This window comes from Molossus molossus, unplaced genomic scaffold (genome assembly GCF_014108415.1).
Source record: "Molossus molossus isolate mMolMol1 unplaced genomic scaffold, mMolMol1.p scaffold_m16_p_16, whole genome shotgun sequence".
Taxonomy (NCBI): domain Eukaryota; kingdom Metazoa; phylum Chordata; class Mammalia; order Chiroptera; family Molossidae; genus Molossus; species Molossus molossus.
In genome coordinates this window covers 8,549,945-8,576,028 of record NW_023425351.1, presented here as the reverse complement: position 1 = coordinate 8,576,028, position 26,084 = coordinate 8,549,945, and the positions used below count along the sequence as shown (strand labels likewise).

The window sequence follows — 26,084 nt, the reverse complement described above, 5'->3', positions numbered from 1 at the left end:
TGGGGGAAAAAGGAGAAACATCTGTAACAAAAATAAATAAATAAATTTTTAAAAAATGAAAAAGTAAAATAACCAGTCTCTTAATTTTTTCATGTTACTAAGCAGACTACAAATTATTTTATCACATTAAAGCTAAGAAATCTAAAATGAGAGGCACATCCAGACACAAACACATAGATAAGCTCTATGTACATTATCCTATTTAGTTAAGTACTGTTCCCAGGATATCCTTGCATGAAAACTCTTACATATTATTAGTGCTAATGTTTTCAAACAAATGGGCAAAACTCCAACATGCAAATCTATACCGGTGAGTGCCACAGCTGCAGTATGAATCAGTGTTCATCTCACATCCACCTGTTGAGCAAACTCAACCACTGCAGCTCACTAGGAAGTACACCAGCTGGCACAACAAGTGCCAAAACTTTCAGGGACTTTAGTCACAGCAGAAGTCTACTGACATTTATTTCTCATATTTTTATTATCTAGTTTCCAAACTCCTTGCAGGTAAAAGCAACAAACAAACATCTGATAGCTTAAAAATAAAAGATCAGAGGAATTACCAAAAGCAGACAAAAGAAAGAGAACAAAAGCACTGCGAGGCCATTTAGTATAGCGGTACCACACAATATAACAATTAATGCTACAAATGATGACTCTAAGTCATTAAGAGACGCTTGAATTATTCATTATATGCTCTATTTAAGATACCAGCAAAGAACTGATGGATTACTACATAATAGATGTATCGATTCTTACTATAGGAGTAGCTAATCCTGTCCATGAAAGAATAGTAACCACTATCTCAACCACCATATAGTGAATTCCTTCTCCTCCGTTATTTTCAGAAACAACCAGCTGCAGCAAGGGGCTAAGCCAGTACTTCGCATAAGGACGAAAGACCTAAAAGAGAATTTAGAAGTGAAATATCAAAGAATTGTTTTGAATAACCAAAATATCAATCCTGAAACATATCCTCCCTCAGCTAAAGTTTTATATTATGATTTGACTTAAATCCAAAACAGATGCAATTAATCAGATCAGATTCTCTGCTGAATTCTCTCCTCGTGGGCCCCTGAAACCACAATTCAATGGAAGTAAATTTATTACTGATGTTTTCTTTGTTAAAATCTTTCTGATACAACTAGTCTCATAGAAATCAAAATGAAGTATTTTATATCAACCTTATCCTATCTGAATATGCAGCTCTAGACAATTAAATCTTATTTTATGCCAATGCATAGGTATGTGAAAAATGAGAATATGCAAATTAGTTAGGTGCATGTGGCTAATTTTTTCCCCATTTCTTCCTATATTCTGAAGACTTCATATACTCAAGACTCTGAAATATAAATAAAACGTATTTATATACTAAATACCATTTATTTTAGAAATTGCAAGAGAATTCTATTTTGATGCAAAACAACAGATTATATGCAGACCAAATGATAACTTTGGCAACTATCTCAGAGTCAGCTATTTTTTATGGAGAGTTAACAGGGATACTTTTACCACCTTCTTTGCTGCTATAAACCAAGAAGGCTGACAGCCATAAGTTGCCCACACAGGTACTATATTTATTTATTTTTTTAGCTTCCCTCGAGGATATTTTTGCATTTATCTTCAGATAGAGCGGGAGGGAGACAGGGAAGAAGAGAGAGAACCATCGATGTGAGAGAGACACATCAACTGGTTGCCACCCACATGACCCCAACCAGGGCTGGGATGAACTGCAACCAAGGTACATGCCCTTAGCGGGAACCAGACCCGGGACTCTCTGATCCGAGTGCCGATGCTCTAATTGCTGAGCCAAAATGGCCAGGGCCACACAGGTACTTAGAAAACATCACTTCTAACTCAATAAAAGTTTATTTACATGTTTTAAAAGGAAATGATAAAGAATGGCTTTAAAAGAAAATGATAAAAGAATTATGTTAAGCACATAAATAAATATGGTTGGTAAATTTATTCAGAGAACTTCTTTCTTTGTTGTGGGCTTTTTAAAGGAGACACATATTACTGGAAAGAATATTTAAAAAATTATAAATTACTTACTTCTTCTGTATTAATAATAAGCTTAGCTAAGAAGAGACGAATATTTAATGATACCAATGTATTTCCTAGTTTGTCATGAAGAAATTTCATCCAAGGAGGAAGATTTCTTGGCACTGAATCCTGAAATGATATGTTCAAAATTACCTTGAAAAGTAAAATAAAAGAACTAAAATAACTTTATATTTTGGTATTATGAGACAACAATGACCAAGTAAAAGTTGAACAGCAAAAATCATGTTTATTTAACACGGAATTTGGTTTAGTCTTTGATAGTAAATGTTCATTCTTTTTTTTTTTTAATCTTCACCCAAGGACATGCTTTTACTGATTTTACAGAGAGAGGAAGGGAGAAGAGAAAAGAGAGAGAGAAATACTGATTGCTTGCCTCCTGCATATGCCCCAGTCGGGGACCGAACCCGGAATCAAACCCGAGACCTCCTTGTGTACAGGACAAAGCTCACACAGCCACCCCACCAGGGCAAAAGGTCCATTCTTAACATGATATCAGTGAACAGCACCAAGTGAGACAATGCGAGATGAGCATAAAAATGACCTCTTCTCCTTTAGGGAGGACCTGACTTCTCTGCATGTGTCTCAGCAGGGCTGTCATGGTCACCATGCACTCATGTTGATTGAGTTCATCCATCTCTAGCTCCAGGATGTCATCTTGGGTCATGGGGTCTTTATGCTCCTACAAAAAGGTAAGAATCCGATTATGCAGAGTGCGCTGTTAAAACTTCAGTGTACATGACATTCTGATTTTGGGGCAATATCATGAAATATACACTTAGGTAACAATGATAATTTAGTAATAATATCAAATATCTAGTATGTTTTCTTATTAAGCAACTAAAAAATAAATAGGACCTCATGTCTTCTTTACATTCTATTTCCCCTGTAACTCTCGTCCATGTGGTCACTCCCCTGGGGTCACACTCAGGTCACAGTACACATGCAGACATGGGCTGCTCTGTAGAAACAAGGTTTTTACGTATGTGTATGTACTGGAGGCCCCAGAACCCTCACCACCTTGAGAGCAACAGTCTCATGATTCTTAGTCGCCATTTTATGAAGAAAGTAAAGCAATTAAATATTAAAGTATAATTATATGATAAATGTTCACCTAATTTTTTCTTCAATAAACTAGAAAAAAAAGCTTTTCCCTAAAAATTTCTGTAAAGTCCTTAATTTGTCTTGACATTTTAATCAATAGGACAAAACTTCTAAACCATCCTTTTTTGAAATCCTTGCCTAAGGATATATTCTTTATTGATTTTAGAGAGAGGAAGGGAGGAAGGGAGGGAGGAAGAGAGAGAGAGAGAGAAATATCAGTTGGTTGCCTCCCATATGTGTGCTGACTGGGGATTGAAACTGCAATCTAGGTAAGTGCCCTAATAGGGAAGAGAACCCACAACCTTTTGGTGTATGGGACAAGGTTCCAACTAACCAAATCATTCAGCCATTTTTGATCCTAAGAGCTTAAGCCATTCTTGATCCTAAAAGTCTCGGAGAAAATACAGCAGCGATAATCATTTTATAAGTGTAATGATGAATGGAGGTTTGACATACACTTCCAGTAAATTTCTCTCACACACCACACACACACACACACACACACACACGCTAAACAATCTGTCTGGATTTTTTCCAGCACAGTTTTTCCAGATCACTTCCAGGAAAAAGGGACTTGAGAAATCCTGAGAGGAAATTTTTGGACAGTTAAAAGTCAGATTGAGGCTACTAAGTACTTGCAGAGATTGAATAGAAAGAGGAATGAAAATGGCCCTAACCCTGGCCAGTTGTGTTCAGCGGTTAGAGGGTCGGCTTGCAGTACGGAGAGATGCGGGTTTGGTTCCCGCTAAAGGCTTGTACTTCGGTTGCAGTTTGTCCCCAGCCCTGGTTGGGTTGTGTGGGTGGCAGCCACTCGATGTGTCTTTCATGCCGATGTTTTTCTCTCTCTTTCTCTTCTTCTCTCTCCCTCCCACTCTATCTGAACAAAAAATAGAAAAATGTCCTCAGGTGAGGATTAAAAAAAAAAAAAATGGCTAGATAAATTTTGTAATTCTGTTTGCCCTGGTGGCAGGAATTATTCCAGAATGTTGCTTTCCAAGATGAGGAGTATTTGGAAATGTACTCCCCTTATAACCATTGTGCCCATTGTCTACTTCTTCCCAAAGATAATGGATAATTTCTATAAATTGAGGAATTTAGAAATAATAGGTAGTAGTATTATATTTTAGTAAAAGCAGGACTAAATAATATTGAAACAAAATTTTATACAAAATCGGGGTTACATGAAACAAGGAAAAGCATAATCAGTGAGCCATCAAATCAATCACAGAAATGCTAATGTCCCTATTTACACCTACCTGGTATGGTGTCAAAGGAGTTAATCATATTTGACTATATTCAGATCTAATCAACAATGTGTTTACTGATAATCACTGTGTCTCAACATGCTGCTCACAGGACTGGAGAGGTCTAAAACTAGAGACTCAGTTCATGCGATCAGATGGAAGGAAGGAGGACTGAACCCAAGATGCCTGATGTAAGCGCCAATGTAACCATAACAGAACAACCTCACTCTTTTATTTTTTATATATAGAGAGAGAAACATCGATGTGAGAGCAAAACATCGACCTGCTGCATGTACCCCAACAGGGGATCGAACCCGCAACCATGGAATGTGCCCTGACCAGAAACTGAACTGGAGAACTTTCAATGCATGGGATGACACCCAACTAATTGAGCCCAACGTGCCAGAGCAAAGTCACACTTCTTTATCACCAGCGCAGATGCATGATGTAATCTTGGTGAAAGAACTAATAAACGGCCTCCTCTTGAGTGTCCATTAGGAAAAGAGAAAGCACCCTAGGCCCAACATAAAGCAGTCAAACTGACTTTAAAAGCACATCTCTCCTTCCCTCCCTCTCAGGTAAAAGCCACTGGGCAGACCAGAGCAGGGCAAACACTGTCTGGCAACACCTGTGGAGTCGGGAGGAAGAGTGGGTACGAACCTAGTAGCTCCAGGCCCTCTCCGGGGGGGGGGGTCAGTGTATGGAGGCGGCACAGCGTTCAAGGGGAACAGGGAGTGGGGTAGGGCATGTCAGAGAAACTGGAAAGGGCAGAAACCTGAAGGAACCCTGGATGAGAATCAGATGGGAACTTGTGGTATGTGTGTGTGTGCTTGTGTGAATGCACAGTTGTGTGACATGTTTGTTATCTCTGTCCGTGAAGAGGCTTGTAAGCAGCTTCCTGCTGTTCCCCACCCACAGGAGCCAGGGATCCCGAGAGAGAGAGCCCATTCCAAAGCCAGAGCAGGGGAAGAATCAGATGACCTGTGAACATGTCCTTGTGCCAGGAAGTAAAGAACTGCCCAAAGAATGACAAGGACATATCAAAAGAACCAAGAAGCCAGCAGGAAGGGACTCCCATTGGGCAAACCTGAGACAATTGGGGCATCAAAATAAATAACCCATTGAACAATGAATCCAGATCACACTGATAAAAATTAAAACAAAATAAATGGGGAGAAGAGAAAGCTCTCACTGTGGTAGAAGGCCAATTCATAAATGAAGGAGCCATGATGGAATGAGAAAATAACCATTTTGCAACCAGCACAACAATAATTAATTCAGGGAAGAGACACTAATGAATGTTTAAAACTAGTGGGTGAAATGTAAAATGAGGAACAACTTCGCCCCCCCAAAATGAGGTCAGCATCTCTCACAAGGAGAACCCAGCGTCACTCTGCATATTCCTGCCAAAATTCCTAGTCGTCTTGTGAGGAAGACTGGAAAAACACTCACTGAGGGGCATTGTACCACAGGGTACTATGGGCTGGGGCAGCTGGGTGTATCTTGTGGTCCTGGACAGATCCTCCTGCTACAAAGGATGTTATGAGACAACAGGCAAATCCTGAAGGATGTCTCTGAGCTCCAACTCTTGTCTATGTTAGAAATTGTTCCAAAATTCAAAAAAAAGCATGTCACTTTACAAAATAAAGAATACTAAGAAAGATGGGAAAAGGACACACAGGTGAACTAGTCCTACCTGCCTGCAATATCAAAGCAGATGATTTTAAAGAAGGCTAGAACAGCCGGGAAGGAATGCTGAAGAACGCTTACAGTGGGATGCAGACAGGAACACCACACACAATGCAGTGGAACTTTGGAACATGCAGACTCTGAGAGTCTGGTGAGGAGAAGTAAGAGGTGAGAGTACAGGCAGAGATGGAGAGAGAAAGGAACAGGTGAGGGGCAGGGAAGGAGAAACAAACACATGGTGGGTCTTCTCTTTGAATGAATGGAAAAGAGTGAGACTAATCCAAGCTTTTAAAAAAAAGAAAACAAAAACATGCGGCACAGGTAAGCTTAGTAAATGGGGATGTACAAGAGACTATTATAAGTTGCTGGGACCAAAAAAGAAACCAACTGAATTCTACTTCTATAATCAAAGTCATCCCATACTCTATAACCTTGTCGCCAAGAATTTACTCTAAGAATTAAGCTATCATTTGTGAACACTGATGCATTCAGTTATCTTGTTTGGTAACATCAAACACTGGAAGAGCTTCAGTCTCGCCAGAGAGATATGGCATCAGTCATATAGCATGAACATTTGAGTCTCTATGGCACTTATCTTGCTCACTGGAAATCCTTAGATGCGGTTCTAATTTTAAACACTGACCTCAGGGAGACTAGCGAAAGGGAGTTGGCCCTTGGAGAGAGCCTTCCTCACAGCACTCATGAAATCAGACTGCTGAGTCTACAGGAACACAGGCTGGGCCCTAGATCTTGGAAAATTCTCCAAACTACTACTATTCTCTGAGAACTTCTGACAGAAAACTGGCTTCCTATGTTAACAACAAAGCTCCTCTTCCTTACAAATGCTAACAATATTCTTTAATATGTAAATGTGATCACCTGTCTTCGAAAATGACCAGTGGCAGATTTCAAGTTTTGGGAACTGTATGAATAGCTCTGAACTCCAGTTGAGAAGTCAAATTGACTCATTTCCTCACTCAGACTACTGTCTGCCAAATATGACAAGGAAGATATATAATGAGGACCACCTGAAATATAAATAAAAAGAAAATATATTTATTTAAATATAGTAAGAAATGCATTTCTCTAAGCTCTAATAATATTAAAGGATATTGTAGGCTTTCATCAATCCGATGATTCTCACCTCATCATCCAGTCACAAAGCGAAAAGGAAATGGGGGAAGACCCCTTTGCTTTTCTCATTACTGACTAGTTATTCTCTACTGTCACAGACAAAAAAATTAAGTTAAGCAGGATGCAAATTTTAGATATATTAAGAGAATTTCTTTGCTTTAAAAAAATGTTTTTGTAATACCATTTTATAATTTATAAAGAACTCACATAAGAATTATCCCATTTGATTTTCAGAACAATACAAGGATCAACCTTAATCCCTATTGCCCCAAATTATTTCGTAGATCAGTGATTTTCAACCTTTCTCATCTCATGGCAAACATAACCTAATTACCAAAATTCTGCAGCACACCAAAAACATGCTGATTGCTAATTGGACAAAAAAAAGGTATATTTTTTATTCATTCACATGGGACAGCTATTGTTATGTTAGCTGTTGTCATTTTTAAATTTTTATTTCACAATCTAAGGGAAAAGAGGTCAGTGCCCCTGACTAAATAGTCAGGTATTACACATTTTAAAATTTCTCACTGCACACTGGTTGAAAATTACTGCAGTAGATTGTAATCACTTAAATGCTGCCTCTTTCAAATGGAAGGAAATAGAGAGGTGGATCCTCTTAATAAGGTCTTTCTTAGCCTGAAAAACATCCATTTGCTCTTCCAATGGCATCTTATCTACAGTGACTCTCAACTTTGGGTGACTGGCTTTCCAGTTTATTTTTTTATAGTTGAAATTAAACATGTTCCCCTTTTTCCCCCATTGATCCCCTCCTCCTTGCTCACAACCCTCTCCTGCTTTCCTGACCCTAATGTCTGTGCCCATTGGTTGTACTTATATGCATGTAAGCTCTGTGGAATATCTTCCCACCCCAACCCCTACTTCCACCCCTGTGAGGCTTGTCAGTCTGTTCCCTACTTCCATGATTCTGGATCTATTTTGATCAACAGCTTATTTTGTTAATGATATTCCATAAATAAGTGAAATCATGTGGTACTTGTCTTTCTTTGACTGGCTTATTTCACTCAGCATAATACTCTCCAGGTCCTTCCATGTTGTCTCAAAGGGTAAGAGATCTTTCTTTCTTACAGCTGCATAGTATTCCAATATGTAAATGTACCACAGCTTTTTATCCACTCATCTACTGCTGGACACTTGGGTTGTTTTGAGATCTCAGCTACTGTAAATAGTGTTGCTATGAACTTAGGGGTACATATATCCTTTCTGATTGATATTTCAGGCTTCTTAGGATACATTCCTAAAAGTGGGATCCCTGGGTCAAATGTCAGTTCCATTTTTAATATTTTGAGGAAACACCATAGTGTTTTCCATAGAGACTGCATCAGTCTGCATTCCCACCAGCAGTTTACTAGAGTCCCCATTTCTCCACACTCTCAACAACATTTGTTGTTTGATGATTTGTTAATGGCAGCCATTCTGGCAGGTGTGAGGTGATATCTCATAATCATTTTAATTTGCATCTCTCTGATGATTAGTGACACTGAGCATTTTTTCATCTCTTGGCCATTTGTATGTTCTGTTTGAACAAGTGTCTATTCAGGTCCTCCGACCATTTTTCATTTGGATTATTTGTCTTCCTTTTGTTGAGCTGTATGAGTACTCTATATACTTTGGATATTAACCCTTCATCTGATGTATCATTGGTAAATATGTTCTCCCAGAGACTGGGTTCCCTTTTCATGTTGATGCTGGTTTCCTTTGCAGTGCAGAAGCTTTTTAGTTTGATGTAGTCTCTTTCATTAATTTTGTCCTTTGTTTCTCTTGCCCTAGGCAAGAGAAAATTCCACTACATATGATGTCTGAGACTTTTCTGCCTACATTTTCTTCTAGTATTTTTATGGTTTCACATATCACATTTAAGTCTTTTATCCATTTTGAATTTATTGTTGTGTATGATGTAAGTTGGTGGTCTAGTTTCATTTTTTGCATGTAACTATTCAATTTTCCCAACACCATTTGTTGAAGAGACTGTCTTTTCCCCAGTGTATGCTCTTGCCTCCTTTGTTGAATATTAACTGTGCATACTGTCTTGGTTCAGTTTCTGGGTTCTCTGTTCTGTTCCATTGATCTATATGCTGTTCTTGTGCCAGTACCAGGCTGTTTTGATTATGATGGCTTTGTAGTATAGCCTGATATCCAGTAGTGTGATCACTCCTATTTTGTTCTTTTTCAAAATTGCTGTGGCTATTCAGGGTCTTTTGGCTCCAGATTAACTTTTGGAGTATTTGTTCTAGATCTGTGAAATATGCCTTTGCTACTTTAATAGGAATTATATTGAATATGTAGATTGCTTTGGGTAGTATGGACATTTTAATGATGTTGATTCTTCCAATTCATGGACATGGTTTATGTTTCCACCTTTTGTATCTTTATTTCCCTTTTCAATGTCCTGTAGTTTTCTGAGAACAGATCTTTTATCTCCTTGGTAGTTTATTCCTAGGTATCTTAATTTTTGTTGTTGCAATGGTAAATGGGATTGTTGTTTTTTTTAGTTTCTCTTTCTGAGAGTTCATTATTGGTATATAAAAATGGCAACTATTTCATGATGTTAATATTTTATCCTGCTACTTTGCCAAATTCATTTATTAAATCTAGCAGTTTTTTTGGTGGAGTCTTTGGGGTTTTCTATGTATAATATCAGGTCATCTGCAAATAACATTTTCATTTCCTCCTTTACAATTTAGATGACTTTTACTTTCTCTTCTTGTGTAATTGCTGTAGCTAAAACTTCCAGTACTATGGTAAATTAGAGTGGCAAAAGTGGGCACCCCTGTCTTGTTCCTGTTCTTAAGGGAAATGCTTTTAGTTTTTGCCTGTTGAGTATGATGTTGGCTGTAGGTTTGTCATATATGGCCTTTATTATGTTGAGATATTATCCCGCCATTCCCACTTTGCTGAGCGTTTTTATCAGAAATGCATGCTGGGTTTTGTCAAATGCTTTTTCGGTGTCTATTGATATAATCATATGATTTTTATCTTTCATTTTGTTTTTGTGGTGTATCACATTTATTAATTTGAGAATACTGTACCAGCCTTACACATCCCTGGGATGAATCCCACTTGGTCATGTTAAATAATTTTTTAAATATATTGTTGGATCTGATTTGCTAATATTTTGTTGAGCATTTTGGCATCTGTGTTCATCAAGGATATTAGCCTGTAGTTTTCTTTCTGTGTAGTGTCTTTATCTGGTTTTGGAATGAAGATTATGCTGGCCTCATAAAAAGAGCTTCAAAGTCTTCCCTCCTCTTGAATTTTTGGAAATGGGTTGAGGAGAATAGGTGTTAGTTCTTCTTTGAATGTTTGGTAAAACTCCCCTGTGAAGTCAGGTTTTTGTTTGCTGGGAGTTCATTGATTACAGCTTCAATTTCCTTAGTTGTTATTGGTCTGCTCAACTTTTCTATCTCTTCCTGGTTCAGTTATGCAAGACTGTGTGATTCTAGGAATTTTTCCATTTTGCCTAGGTTGTCCAATTTGTTGGCATATAATTGTTCAGAGTATTTTCTAAAAATCCTTTGTATTTCTGTGGCATCAGTTGTTAGTTTTTCTCTTTCGTTTCTGATTTTGTTTATTTGGGTCCTCTCTCTGTTTCTTGGTGAGTCTGGTTAAACGTTCATCAATCTTGTTTATATTTTCAAAGAATTAGCTTTTGGTTTCACTAATCTTTTGAACTGTTTTTTTTAGTCTCTGTGTCACTTATTTCCACTCTGTCTTTTACTATTTCTTTCTTTCTACTTGCTCTGGTTTTTTCTTTTTGTTTACTTTCTAGTTCTTTAAGTTGTGGGGTTAGATAGTCTATTAGAAATTTTTCTCATTTCTTGAGGTATCCCTGTAATGCTATGAACTTCACTCTTAGGACTGCTTTTGCCTCGTCCCACAGATTTTGAGTTGTTGTGTGTTCATTTTCATTGATTTCCAGGAAGTATTTTATTTCTTCCTTGATCTCCTTGGTAACTCATTCATTGATTAATAACATGCTATTTAGCCTCCGTGTGTTTGAACGTCTTTGCATGTTTTTACTGTGATTTCTAGTTTAACATTGTTATACATTTAAAATTTTAATGATGTACATTTTTCCCATGAAGTGTAGCATACATGTGGGAAAAGATACTACTGAAAACAGTGAATCCTAAATATATAAGGAATTTTGAAAACTGGTCTAAATTTTATCCTCAAGTCAAGAAAACAAAGCTATGTAGAAAAACTAAGCAGAAAATTGAAACAAAGTATATGTGGAGCAAGAGGGGGTTAATTTAAATAGGGAGGTCAGGAAGAATTTTCTTCAGGAGTTGGCATTAAACAAAATGTCTAATCCATGTTGATATCTGGGGCCAAGGTTATTTCATGCAAATGCCCTGAGGCAAAAGTGAGTCCAGTGCCTACAGGCAAGGGCAGGGGGCCAGGCTGCTAGAGGAGAATGAGCATCAAGTAGAGTGGCAGAGAAGTCAGGGCCTTGGGCAGCTCCATCCTGAGGTAGGTAGAAGCTAATGTGAGGTGTCGCAGAATGGGACTTGTATTTTATACAGAGATTTCTAAATATACCTAAATAATATAATCTATATACACACCAAGAAATACTAAACCAATCTTTCACTAAAGTGTACCATATCTGAACCTCCTGAGATCATTTAGAAATCTTTCTATGCAGTGAAAGTTTACCTAAGTGCATTATTTCAAGATACAATTCCATTCATCAGTTTAAAAATGTTCAAACTCAATTTCAATGTTTTGGGGTATTTAAGGTATTTTTCCATTGCATAACAAATACCAACCATTAGAATCTTTCTTATCATTTTCAAAATATCCTACCTGAATCCTCACTTGCTGCTTCCCTGGCTTCTTTCCTAATTTGAATGTACTTCTTCTTTCTTTCCATAGGAACCTATTAGGCAAATTAAATACACAATTTAAGCCTTTTTAGGATTATGGCCACCTGTTTTCTATTTTAGTAGCATTCTGGAAAACAACAATTTTAAAACAAAACTTTTATCAAATTTAAAAGTATTCAAAAATATCCACAAAGAAAGGTCAGTATCCCTTAAGGAAAACTTTTTCTACAGATTCCCAGAGAACCCCAGAGAAGCGCATGCCCTCTGGGCTCTGGGACACATATTTGCTAAGCTCTTATAGCCACATGCCTGGATTACCAATAATTTGTACTTGACTTGTGAGCCTCAGTTTCCTCAACTATATGGGCATGATATATCATAGCACTTTATAGTACTGTTGTAAAGTTTAGAAGTAATAGCCAAGTGTCTGCTTAATAAGCTAGTGTTATTTTTTTTGTTTGGTTCTTTGAACATATGTCTAGAAAAAAGTTCCCAGTCTTGTTTGCAAAAGGCACAAGGCAAGAAGCAACCATTTGTGAGAACTCATGAGCAATTTGTGAGCCATTAAGACATGGTCTAGCCCTAGCCGGTTTGGCTCAGCAGTTAGAGCGTTGGCCTGCGGTCCAGAGAGTCGCAGTTCAGTTCCCGCCAAGGGCATGTACTTCAGTTGCAGTTTGACTCCGGCCCTGGTTGGTCGTGTGGGTGGCAGCCACTCGATGTGTCTTTTTCACATCGATGTTTCTCTCTCTCTCTTCCTCTCTTCCCCTCCCACTCTGTCTGAATAAAAAATGAAAAAATGTCCTCAAGTGAGGATAAAAAAAAAAAGACATGGTCTAGTTCAGCAGCTGTGCAGAGAAACCCAAAGAACAGCTCCTGGCCCAGCTCTGTTCTATATATAGCACATGGTGTGTGAGCTCTGGTACTCTGCCCAACTTCACATTGCAAAGGGCTGTAAAAGACTGCAGCCACACTCTTCCACCAACTGCTTAAGGTAGTACGTCAAACTTAGCTTGGCTAAATCAAGTTCATCACATTTACCAGAGCAGGTTTTGCAATTATCCCCATAACTTCTCTCGGCACGCTCGCTATCCTGCCAAATAGCCCCAGCAAGGCTAACAGGTCATAATTCTGTACTAGATGGATCCCAATTGCACTGACCAGAGGAATTTACTCAGAAAACAACAAGGACATGTCCTTACAGCTTTTATCAGCACTGTTTTTCTATTACTAGTCAAGAAAGGAAAAAATATGTTTGCTCAATGAAATTAACTGTAGTTGCCTGAGGTTGTACCTCAGATTGAACTACTCGAAACTGCCAGCTTTTGTAGTTCCAACCAGATCTGAATACTGGCAATTTAATATGCTCAACATAATGCACACTTTCCTATATAAGCACTTAAATTTTTTTTCTTTATTGATTCTAAAAAGAAAGGGAGAGGGAGAGAGAAATAGAAACATCGATGGGAGAACATCGATTGGCTGCCTCCTGCATGCCCCCTACTGGGGACTGGGCCCACAACCTGGGCACGTGTCCCAGCCAGGAATTGAACAGGTGACCTCCTGGTAAGCATTTACATTTTTTAACTTAGAAACACCATTGAAAAATTTTACTCACCTCAACTTCCACAGGAAATGTATAGCAGCGCTTCAGGTCGATCAGATTTTCAAAGATAAGCAAGTTCTGTGAATTCAAAAGATCATATAAAAATCTCTGAATGGTAAAGATCCTTACTACTGATGTTACTACAAAAATTAACTCATTGAGAAGCACTTCAGCTTTATATATACGAGGAACTAAAATAACTGCACAACTACAATATTACAGGAAGGTGAAAATTATGACATACTTTAATTGATATCACCTAACTTCTGAAGTCCTATCATGACAGCAGTATTGAACACCTCAGGAAAGGCCTACCTTTTCTGGTTTTTCACTAAACAGAAAACCTTGGTAAAACTTTAAGTCGTTAAAGACACAGCAGATAACAGAAATGGCACAGTTGTATGCAGCACAATGGTACAGCCGTCTTCTCTCCAGCAACTGATTCTCACCAGCCATGTTCTCTGTGAACGCATCATAGCACAATCTGCAGAGCAGATCCAGGTTAAAAATTAATCATTGCTCAAGTCCAACAATGCCAGACAACAGGATTTCAATGCAGTTCAGCCTTTTTGAGTGTCAGGTTTATGCCCCACGTAGGACTAGGCACTGGGAATAGAAGGTTAGCAAGTCTCTGTCTGCACACACATCTCAAGGCAAAGGCCACATCCCTGGATTTCACCAGACGGCAGAGATAGCAACAAGCACAGTAAGGTAAGAAATGGTAGCAAGGAGGACAGAAAGTAGTCCAGACTAAAAGGTAAGAAATAAAGGTTTTAAGAGAAAAGATCTGAGTTTCAAATTATAAATTAGCCAAAGGAAAATGTACACAGGCATCATAAGCAGAGAGAACAGTGTCACTTATAAAAAGGGATAAGCTGCACAGTGTGCTCAGAAAAGAGTCAGAAAGAGAGAGAACCCTAGGAGCAGAATAATTAGGAAGGACATCGCAGCAGTGGTTCACCAAAGAGCGGCAGACACTACAACCAGGCAGCATGAAGGAGAATGACGTTACGGGCACTGGTTTCAGGAATACTGAGGAGATAAAACCCACTGGGGCCCAGCAGGCGTGGCTCAGTGGCAGAGCACTGACCCATGCACCAAAGAGGTCACTGGTTTGATTCCTGGTCAGGGCACATGACCAGATTGTGGGCCCAAACCCCAGTGGGGGGTGTGCAGGAGGCAGCCAGTCGATGTTCTGTCTCATGGATGTTTCTATCTCTCTCTCCCTCACCCTTCCTCTCTAAACAACAACAACAACAACAAAAAACCCCACTGGTGACTGATAGGGTATGCCTACAGGTTGAAGAGATGAAGATGAAGGAAGAATAAACTACCACTCTCAAGTCTTGTTTATGCAAATGAGACTTGGGATGGGCCTGCCATAGACTGAGAAGGCAAAGTAAGGATTAGGACAAGGAAGGTAATGACATGTTTGTTTTGGATATGCAAAATCAGACATGTCAATCAATGCGTGTGTTAGATATTTATTAAGAGGAAACTTCATTAGAAGGCTGGTTTTAAAGAAAATGCATTTGACTATGTTGTGTTTTATAACTGTCTGCTTAAAAATATCTTAACACTACTTTAATTTCAAATGACAGAAATAAAATACACCAAATTCCTTCTTATTGTACATTACCCCACTAAAAATACTTAAAGCTATGGGGGGGGGGGGGAGTGGTAGATAAAAACAGTAGAAAGAAAAGATTTTTGTTCTTTATAAAAAATAAGTATAGCCCTGGCTGGTTTTGCTCAGTGGTTAGAGCATCAGCCCATGGACCAAAGAGTTGTGGGTTCGATTCTGCCAAGGTCACGTGCCTCAGTTGTAGTTCGGTCACTGGCCCAGGTCAGGGTCATGCAGGAGGCAACCAATTGATGTGTCCCTCTCACATCAATGTTTCTCTCTCTCTCTCCCACCACCCCACCTGCACTCTATCTGATGATAAATGGAAAAATATCCTTGGGTGAGGATTATAAAAAATAATAATAAAATAAAAGTCTAGGATAAAATTTGTTACTCAATAACAAACTAAAGTCCATTTAAGTAGTTTGCACATAATTAAAAATAAGAAAACTATAAAAAGTATTTAAACAAACCTAAAACATTTATTCACATTACGTACATGCATAAAAAATATATGTATCAAAATATATCAAATACAACATAAAATTAAAAGCTTACTTAATAAGTATCTTTGTAAGTTCATTTCCTTCTGTAATACAGGAGCCATGAAAAACTTGATTAATTTTGGATTCCTTGGAGTGAACATCATGTTTTGGAAGACGAGAATACATCACCTCTAGAATTTTATAATAGCCCATCTTCTTGGTGATTTGAGTATCAAAGGTGGATTCAGTTACCTAAGAAAAGGTAGCATATGATTATCTTTTATCTTATCAAACATGAAAAACACTTTATAAACTATATCATATTTAATACTCAATGCACTTTACATAGAAAGTAATTTTAGCAAAATTGTTAAATCACTTCAGTAAGAGACAGCGCAGGGTCTAAGACATGGATATAACTATTGATGTGTTATATCCAGTGAGCTTAGGGTGTAGGTATACAACTTTTGCCTAAAATTGTATTGAAGGTGTAATGATAGCAGCTGAAAATGCAACTTAAAAAGCAAAAATTTCAACTATGTATACTGAAGTCTACATCAAGAATTTGCCATTTGGGTAGTTACAATATTCCCAACAGTCTTCTGCAGACAATAAATGATGACCCCCACACCCAAAAGTTATCCACGCCCCAATCTCTGGAATCCATAAATATAACCCAATAAGGCAAAAAAGGAGTTTGAAAATGTGATTAAGGATCTTAAGATGGGAAGATAATTCTGGATTTTTCCTGCTGGCCCTAAATAAAAATACATGTAGTAACAGGGATACCAAAGGAGATCAGATAGGCAGGAACAGGCAAAATGACAACAGAGGCAGAAACCAGAGTGATGCAGTCACAGGTCAAGAAGTACAATCTGCACCAGAAGCTGGAGGAAGCAAGGAAGGAATACTCAGAGCTGTTGGGCAAGGGTGGCCCTTGCAACACTTTGAATTCAGTTCAGTGAAACAGATTTTGGACTTCTGGCCTCCAAAATTGTGACAGAATAAATTTCTGTTGTTCTCAGCCACCAAGTGTATAGTAATTTGTTACAGCAGATTCACGAAACCAAAACACATTTTGGTACCAAGAATATGGGGTTGCTGTTACAAACGCTCAAAATATGAAAGGAGTTTTGGAATTAGATGGTGGGTACAGGATGAAATGGTTTTGCCATAGCCCGGCCGGTGTGGCTTACTGGTTGAATGTTGACCCATGTACCAAGAGGTCACTGATTCCATTCCTGGTCAGGGCACATGTGCAGGTTGTGGGCCTGATCCCCAATGGGGGCCGTACAGGAGGCAGAAGATCGATGTTCTCTCTCATCGATGTTTCTATCTCTCTCTCCCTTCCTCTCTAAAATCAATAAAGAAAAAAAATTTTTTTATAGAAATGTTTTTGCCGACAGAAAAAGCCTATACTGCCTGGTAGAGATTGTTGGCAGGAACATCAGCATTAAAGGCATTGGTTCAAAAGGAAGTGAGGAACATGGGAGAGAAAGCCAGTCTTGTCTCAGAGAATATCTCAATCATGATAAACATATTTTTGGTAGAAATACGAACATTAAGTAGTTGCTGGTGAGGTCTCAAAAGAAATAAGAAACATATTTTTGCAAACGGAAGGAAGAAATCCTCGTTATAGAGGGCAGAAAATGTAGCTGAATACTAGTCTAGAGTTGTGCAGAAAGCAGAATTTACAAGCTATGCAACTGAATATTTGACAGGATTACAAACAAATTTGCTGACGGAGCTGCCTGGTTCCTTCTTTGATGCTTTTAATAAAATGTGAGGTATAGGAAATAAATTGAGGTCAGAACTGCTAAGGAAAAAGAACCAGAACTTGATAACTTGGGAAATTTCCTGCCTATTCAGGTTGTAAAAGATGCTAACTTTAGAAGGTTCACTGTTAGGAAAGTGTGCTCTGGAGGAGAGACTAAGGACAATCTTTGACTAATGCTGAAAAAATTAAGCATTTGATTCGCGGACCAGGAATAGAGATGAAATTATCCTGCCAGTATCTTTGGTGACTTGTCTAATGGAGTAAATCTCCAGAGATACTTTTTTTTTTTCTAATCCTCACTCAAGGATATTTTTCCACTGATTTTTAGACAGAGAAGAGAGAGAGGGGAAGAGAAAGAGAGAGAGAGAAATATCGATATGAGAGAAACACAGCAATTGGTTGCCTCCTGCATGACCCTGACCACTGGGTGGGGATCGAACCTGCAACCCAGATATATGCAATTGACTGGGAATTGAACCCATAACCCTTCAGTCCACAGGCCAATGCTCTACCCACTAAGCCAAACCAGCCAGGCTCCAGACATAAGATTTTTTAAAATAAGGTTTTTGAGAATGTATACCATAGGAAATACCATCAGTTGAGAAAAAAAAAAGCTGTACTCCCAAAATTCTACAGGCAAGAAATACATTGATAAAACTATGCAGCTGCAAACACAAGCTACCCTTCAAAAAAAATGAATGACTCTAATGGCAGGCCACAGAACATTATTTCTGGTCTTGAAATGTAACAAAATTTGCCTTTCTGATTTTTGAGATTGCTTTGGAACACCAACTCCTTTCTTATGTCCGCTATTTTTGGAATGCAAATATCTATAATTGTCATCCTATGCCGGTCCCACCACTGTGTCATGGAAGCAAACTGTTTTCTACTTTCACAGGTCCATAGAGAGAATTTTGCCCCAAAAGGGCTCATACCCAGAATCCCACCCATATTTGATTTATTGATGAGATTTTAGACTTTAAGTTGATAATATTTAAATGAGACTTTGCACTTAAGAGTTGATGCTGTAAGGAGTTTAGACTTTGGAGGATACTGAGATAAATAAACATATCTGGGGAGGTGAATAGTGTTAGGCTGAATAACAGCCCCTAAAAGATAGTCATGTTCTAATCCCTAGAACCTGTAAATGACACTTTACATGACAAAAAAGGATTATACAGATGAAATTAAGTAAAGGACCCTGAGATTAGAAGATTATCCAGCCTAGCTGGTGTGGCTCAGTAGATTGAATGTGGTCCTGGACTAAGAGGTCCCAGTTTGATTCCCAGTCAGGGCACATGCCCAGGTTGCAGGTTCAATCCCCAGTGAAGGGGAAGGAGAAGATGCAGGAGACAGCTGATCGATGTTTCGCACGTGGATGTTTCTATCTCATATTAGTGTTTTTATCTTTTTCTCCCTTCCACTCTCTCTAAAATTCAATGAAAACATATTTAAAAAGAGATGATCTAATGCAGTCCCATATTTATAAGATGAAGGCAGAGAGAGAGATTAGACAAAAGAGGAGGAGGCAGTGTGACCACGTTAGCAGAAACAGGAGTGATGCAGCCATAAGCCAAGGATTGCTGAAGCCTCCAGCATCCGGAAGAGGCAAGGAATGCTTTTCCCAAGGCAAGCGCAGCCCTGGCCACACCTTAATTTCAGCCCAGTGAAACTGATTTCTAGTTTATGGCCTCCAAATTTTGAGAATAAACTTTTGTTCTAAGCCACCTTTGTGGCCATTTGTTACAGTAGACTGAGGTACCACATACCCACAGGTTGTTATCTAAATGCAGAAATAATGCTCCCTGAGCAATAGAAACCTTTTGACTGAACACATGGCAGTTTTTAAAAAATAATCTTTTTTCAATTACACTTGACATACAATATTACATTAGTTCCAGGTGTACAAACCAGTGATTAGACATTTATAAAACTTATAAAGTGATCACTCCTATAAATCTAGTACCCATCTGACACCAAACACAGTTATTACAATATTGTTGACTATATTCCCTTTGCTATACTTTACATCCCCACGACTATTCTGTAACCACCAATTTGTACTTCTTAATCCCATCCCCTTTCTCACCTATCTCCCTAACCCCCTTCCTATCTGGCAACCATTCAAAGGTCTTTATATCTATGAGTCTGCTTTTTCAATTATTTTGTCTTTTGGATTCTACATAAAAGGGAAATCATATGGTATTTTTCTTTCCCTGTCCAACCTATTTCACTCAACACAATGCCCTGTAGGTCCACCCATGTTGTTAAACATGGCAAGACTTCATTCTTTTTTATGGCTGAGTCATATTCCACTGTTTATATGCACCACTTCCTTACCCGTTTGTTTACTGATGAACACTTAGGTTACTTCCATCTCGGGTACTGTACATAATGCTGCAATGAACACAGGGATGCATCAAGTCTTTTCAATTTAGTGTTCTGAGTTTCTTTGGACTTGTGGAATTATTCGATCTTTTTTTGTCTGTTAAAAACTGTTTTAAAATCTATTTTGCCTGGTATAAGTATTACTAACCCAGTTTTTTTTTTTGTTTGTTTCCACTTTTATGTAGTATCTTTTTCCATCCCTTTACTTTCTTTCAGTTTGTGTGTCTTTCCATCTGAAGTGAGCCTCTTGTATAAGACAGCATGTGTAGGGTCTTGTTTTATTATCCATTCAGTCTCCATATGTCTTTTGAATGGAGCATTGAATCCATTTAAATTTAATGTAATTGTTGACAGATATGTATTTTTTGCCATTTTATTATTCACATTTTTTATCTTTCTTTTTTTCCTTCTTCTTAAAGAAGACCCTATAATATGTCTTGTAATACTGGTTGGTGGTGATAAACTCATTTAGCTTTTTCTTGTCTAGGAAGCTTTTTATATTTTCTTTGATTCTAAATGATAGCTTTACTAGGTAGAGCTCTTGATTACAGGTTCTTGCTTTTTATCACTTTGAATATTTCTTGCCAATCCCTTCTGATCTGCACAGTTTCTGTTGAGAAATCAGCTGACATTTAAGATTCTCTCTTTGGCCCTGGCCAGTGTGGTTCAGTTGGGTGTTGTCCCATGGACCAAGAGGTAGCTGGTTTGATTCCCAGTCAGGGCACATGTCCAGGTTGCAGGCTTGTTCTCTAGTAAGGGGTGTGCAGGAGGTAGCTGATAAATGTTTCTCTCCCTCTCCCTTCCACTCTCTCTAAAATCAATAAAAACATTTAAAAAGTGATCTCTTTGTCTTTAACCTCTAGCACTTTAATTATGAGGTGTCCTGGTGTGGGCCTCTTTTTTCATGTTTCCTATGTCTTTGTTCAAGTTCTCTCTAAGTACATCTCCTCTTCCCCTAAGTCAGCAGTTCTCAACCTATGGGTCACAACTCATCTGGGGGTCAAACAACTCTTTCACAGGGGTCGCCTAAGACATAACAGTAGCATAATTAAAGTTATAAAGTAGCAACAAAAATAATTTTATGGTTGGGGGTCACCACAACATGAGGAACTGTATTAAAGGGTCACGGCATTAGCAAGGTTGAGAACCACTACCGGCCTAAGTTCACTGAGCATCCTTTTGAACTCTGCATCTAATATATTGCTTCTCCATTTTGTTTAATTCTTTTTCTGGAGTTTTGTTCTGACCTTTCATTTGGGACATGTTTCTTGGTGTCCTCATTGTGGCAGCCTCCCTTTACTAGTTTCTATATATTAGGTAGATCTATCTGCTACATCTCCTGGGCTTGGTGGAGTGGCCTTTACAGAAGGTGTCCTGTAGGGCCTAGTGGCACATCCTCTCCAATCACCTGAGCTACACATCCTGCTGTTGTAGTTGAGCCCTGATTGCTGTTGGCACGTCAATAGGAGGGATGTATTACCCTAGGCTGACTGGCTACTAGGACTGGCTGTGACTACCATGGAGGATCTGCTGTGCCAGAGCCGACCCCACAGAGTAATACTCACTCCAGCAGGGTAGCAGGGTTCCAGTGTCCGCTGAGTCACCCCTTGAGTGTGTTGCTTATAGAGGTGCTTTTGCATGGTCTGAAGTTGTCCAATGGGTGCACTGGCTCTGGGACCTCCTGGGAGGTTCAGGCAAAGGTTAGCTGCTGCCTGTGCCCTGCCTGGGGCAACCCGAAAAGAGATACAAAGTGATCTGCTGAAAATTGTGCTGGGTTTAGAGTTGCCCTGGAGAGGCCAAACCGCAAACTAAGTCTGGTTGTCACTAGTGCTGGGCCAGAGTCCACTTGGCAAGAGATATGAGGCAGGCCAAGGACATATGCTGCTTGTTTGGCAGATTTTAGGAAATCCAAAGCATGAGACAAGATATGCCATTTGTATGTAAAAGCCACTGAAAACAGCTGGGGTGGGAGCACAAGTTGGGTGGGGCAGGGTCTCAGGGAATCAACAGAGTTGATGAAGTCTCAGATATGGTGCCCACCTGTTAGCTCTGTAGGGAGGGCTCATTAAAGGAACAATGGCCTCTGACAGCACTTCTGTCTGGGAGAAAGATGCCCCTAAAGCCCTTGCCCTAATACCAGACCATTCAGTTCCCCTCGGTACATCCCTGGCACCTTTTGAGCTGCTGTCCCAGCACTGGAACTCAGAGGGAGTAAGTCCCAGTAAGTCCATGTGTGGGCACTTTAAGGGGACTGCCTGGGACTCCAGAAGCCCTCTATCTCACCCTGCCAAAATCCCTGCTGGTTTTCACAGCCAGAAGTTATGGGGATTTCTCTTCCTGGCACTGGAACCCTGAGCTGGGGAGCCTGGTGTGGGGCTGGGACCCCTTGCTCATCATAGGGGACCACTACAGCAGAGGTGTCCTCCTAATACTTAACTAACACATGTAGATGTGGGACCTGCCAATTCCATGTTTCCACTCCTCCTACAAGCCTCAAGGGGGCTTATTCTGTATATCCTGTTGTAGGACTTCTGTTTGGATAGATTTCAGGCAGTTCTCAATGTGGCTGTGCAGTGTAGTAGTTCAGCTGTAATTCTGATGTGGTTGTGGGAGAATGCAAGGACCGCACTTACCTATGCCACCATCTTGACCAGAGCCCCCACACGGAAGTTTTTAATGACACTGATCAAGGAGATCTGTCAATTCTTTTTTTTATCCTCACCCGAGGACATTTTTCCATTTTTTGTTCAGGTAGAGTGGGAGGGAGAGAGAGGAACAGAGAGAGAGAGAGAAACATCGACGTGAAAGGAACACATCGAGTGGCTGCCACCCGCACGACCAACCAGGGCCGGGGACAAACTGCAACCGAGGTACGCGCCCTTAGCGGAACCGAACCCGGGTCTCTCTGGACCGCAGGCCAACGCTCTAACCGCTGAGCCAAACCGGCCAGGGCTGTCAATTCTTATTAGCATGCAATTAATAATAGATGTATGGTACCTTTATAAATCTGGACTTCAACACATCAATGGCATCCACCACAATTTTGCTAAAAAACTCTCTCAGAGCATCCTGGCTACAGTGCCACAGGAGAGTGAGAAGAGAACGGTCCACAAACGCTTGGCGAGTGATACAGGAAAGTGGGTCATCCCTCCTGAACATTTTGTATACACTTTCCAGAAGGCTGGATTGTGTTGCACATGAACTCCTAAGAAAAAAAATATACAAACATTTATACTTTGAACAAATACTTTATGAGTGCTCACCACACAAAAGGCAAAGTAAATGCCAATAATTATAAATTTTTTAAATGTAAAGATTATATATATAAAAAAAACACTTATATTTGGAATCTAATGAACATAATAAACTGATGAACAAAAACAGATCCAGTAACTTGGAAGTAGGGAACAGTTTGATAAATCTCAAAGGGAAGGGGTGGGGGGAGATCAACCAAAGACCCTATTTGCATTTATGCACAACCCATGTTCACAGACAATAGTGTGAGGAAGGTCTGGGTGGGGGGGGGGAGCAGGGGAAGATGGGGGGACATCTGTAATAATTTCAACAATAAAGATAAGTTTTACAAAAAAAAACGTGAAATAAAAAGGCATTTGTACATAAACCATATTATTTTACCCATACACAGAAATCTTGACAAATTTAGGCATCAAGTCTAAATGAATTTTTTTCATTTACTTTCAAATCTGGTCTTTAGAGAACATCTAGAAATATTTGAAAGAGTCTAACACTTAAAAATGATCACTTTTACAGAATCTAAAACTCACAAATTATGATTTAAAAAGTGTAGTGTCTTCCTAGTAATGAAGTATCATTCCGATTTCCTATACAGAGATATATTCAGCTGGCCCTTTATTTTCTTTTTCTTTTTTTTTTTTTATCCTCACCCGAGGACATTTTTCCATTTTTTTGTACAGATAGAGTGGGAGGGAGAGAGAGGAAGAGACAGAGAGGGAAACATCAATGTGGAAGGGACACATCGAGTGGCTGCCACCAGCACGACCAACCAGGGCCGGGGACAAACTGCAACCGAGGTACATGCCCTTAGCGGGAACCGAACCCGGGTCTCTCTGGACCGCAGGCGGAAGCTCCAACCACTGAGCCAAACCGGCCAGGGCTGGCCCTTTATTTTCTAATGTTGGAGAAAAGACATTAGAACGATTGCGTACAAGCTTTATCTATCAATCTATAAAATTAAGACTATAGAGTTAGTTTCCTCATCAATAAAAATAGGTTAGGACTAAATAAACATTACAATCCCTTCCCCTTCTAAAGTTCCAACACTCAAAAATTAGATATAAATCTGGTCAAAAATACTAGATTCAGAAGTCAATTCAGTCATAAAATTTTAAGGTTGCAGGACAACACTAGGTGCAATGTGGGATTTTGTTATCTTCACTTGGTCACTGTCTTAGATTTAAACTCTCTTGAGGGGCTTCCTGCACTGAGCCCAGTAGATATGCACAGCTCTGAAACATCCAAATCATACAGATCAATAATCTGATTTTAAACATGGACCAACAGATGGTTTACTGAAATATAAATGCATATGAACATTAAATATATGAATATATGCTCTATTTCACTTGTAACAAAAGAAAAAGAAATTAAAGCAACGTTAAGACTCTCTAAAATAAAAAAAATTGGGAAAAATCTAAATATTTTACAATATACTCTCTTGTCAAGATTGTGATAAAATTGGCATTCTCATACATTGCTGTAGAGAATGCAAATAATATATCTCCAAAAGAAGCTACGTGGTAATGTCTAGCAAAATTACAGTGCATTTAACCTATGATTTATGTTAAGGGATGCAGTCCAGAGAATTATTGGCAAAACACAAAATGACATATACACAGGTGATTCACTGTGGCATTTAAACAGTCTTTTTCAATTATTTACATTCAATATTATTTTGTGTTGGTTCCATGTGTACAGCATGAAACCCATTAAATAATCAAATACTTTACAATGTGGTCTATCAATATTTCAAGTACCTACCTGGCACTGTACATAGTTATTACAGTATTAATGATTACATTCCCTATGCTGTACTTTACATCCTGGGGCAATTTTGTGACTACCTATTTATAGCTCTTATTCCCTACACCTCCTCACGCAGTCCTCCAACCCCCACACCCTATGGCAACCATCAATCTATTCTCTGCATCTATGGGTCTGTTTTCTGTATCTATGTTTGTTAGTTTATTTTGCTCTTTAGATTCCACATAAAAGTGAAATCATATGGTACTGGTCTTTCTCTAACTTATTTCACTTGTCATAATACCCTCCAGGTTCATCCATGTTGTTGCAATTGGTATATTTCAAATTTGTATGACTAATATTTCGTTGATATTCTATTGATAGGCACTTGGGTTGTGTCTACATCACGGCTGATGTAAATAACGCTGCTGTGAATATAATGGTGCATATATTCTTTCGAGTTACTGTTTTTGGTTTCTTTAGATACATATGCAAAAGTGGAATCGCTGGGTCATAAGGCAGTTCCATTCTTTGTTTGTTTGTTTGTTAATCTTCACCCAAGGATATTTTTCCATTGATTTTCAGATAGAGTGGAAGGGAGAGAGGGAGACAGAGAGAAAAATCAATATGAGAGAGACACATTGACTGGTTGCCTCCCACATGACCCTGACAAGGACCAGGGATCAAACCTGCAACCTAGCTATGTGCCCTTGACCAAAAATCAAACACATTACACTTTGGTCCATGGGCCAATGCTCTAACTTCTAAGCCAAACCAGCCAGGACGGCAGTTCCATTTTTAATTTTTTGATTAACCCCAACACTGTTGTTCATAGTGGCTGCACAAATTTGTATTCCCACTGACCGTATGAGAGGGTTTGCTTTTGTCCACATACTTGCTAACACCTGTTTATTGATTTATTGATTACAGCAAATCTGACAGGTGTAAACTGTCATCTCATTGTAGTTTGAATCTGCATTTCTTTGATAATTAATGGCATTCAGCATCTTTTCATATGCCTGCTGGCCATCTGTATGTTGTCTTGGGAGAAATGTCTATTCAGGTCCTCTGCACATTTTCAAATTAGATTGTTTTGTTTTATGGTGTTGCATGCGTTCTTT

The 26,084-nt window shown here is 39.0% G+C and overlaps 1 protein-coding gene across 1 annotated transcript in view; it reads right to left on the bottom strand.

The window, feature by feature from the left end:
* The window catches only part of PRKDC (protein kinase, DNA-activated, catalytic subunit), a 261,857-nt gene that overhangs the window by 118,062 nt on the left and 117,711 nt on the right, over positions 1-26,084 (bottom strand). Inside the window, exons 41-49 of the mRNA XM_036264464.1 lie at positions 22,960-23,167; positions 15,871-16,049; positions 14,004-14,172; positions 13,701-13,766; positions 12,066-12,138; positions 6,981-7,129; positions 2,609-2,746; positions 2,056-2,175; positions 760-903 (exon numbers count right to left, since the gene is read on the bottom strand). Coding sequence (XP_036120357.1) covers positions 760-903; positions 2,056-2,175; positions 2,609-2,746; positions 6,981-7,129; positions 12,066-12,138; positions 13,701-13,766; positions 14,004-14,172; positions 15,871-16,049; positions 22,960-23,167 — 1,246 coding nt within the window. The remainder of the gene's footprint in view (positions 1-759; positions 904-2,055; positions 2,176-2,608; positions 2,747-6,980; positions 7,130-12,065; positions 12,139-13,700; positions 13,767-14,003; positions 14,173-15,870; positions 16,050-22,959; positions 23,168-26,084) is intronic.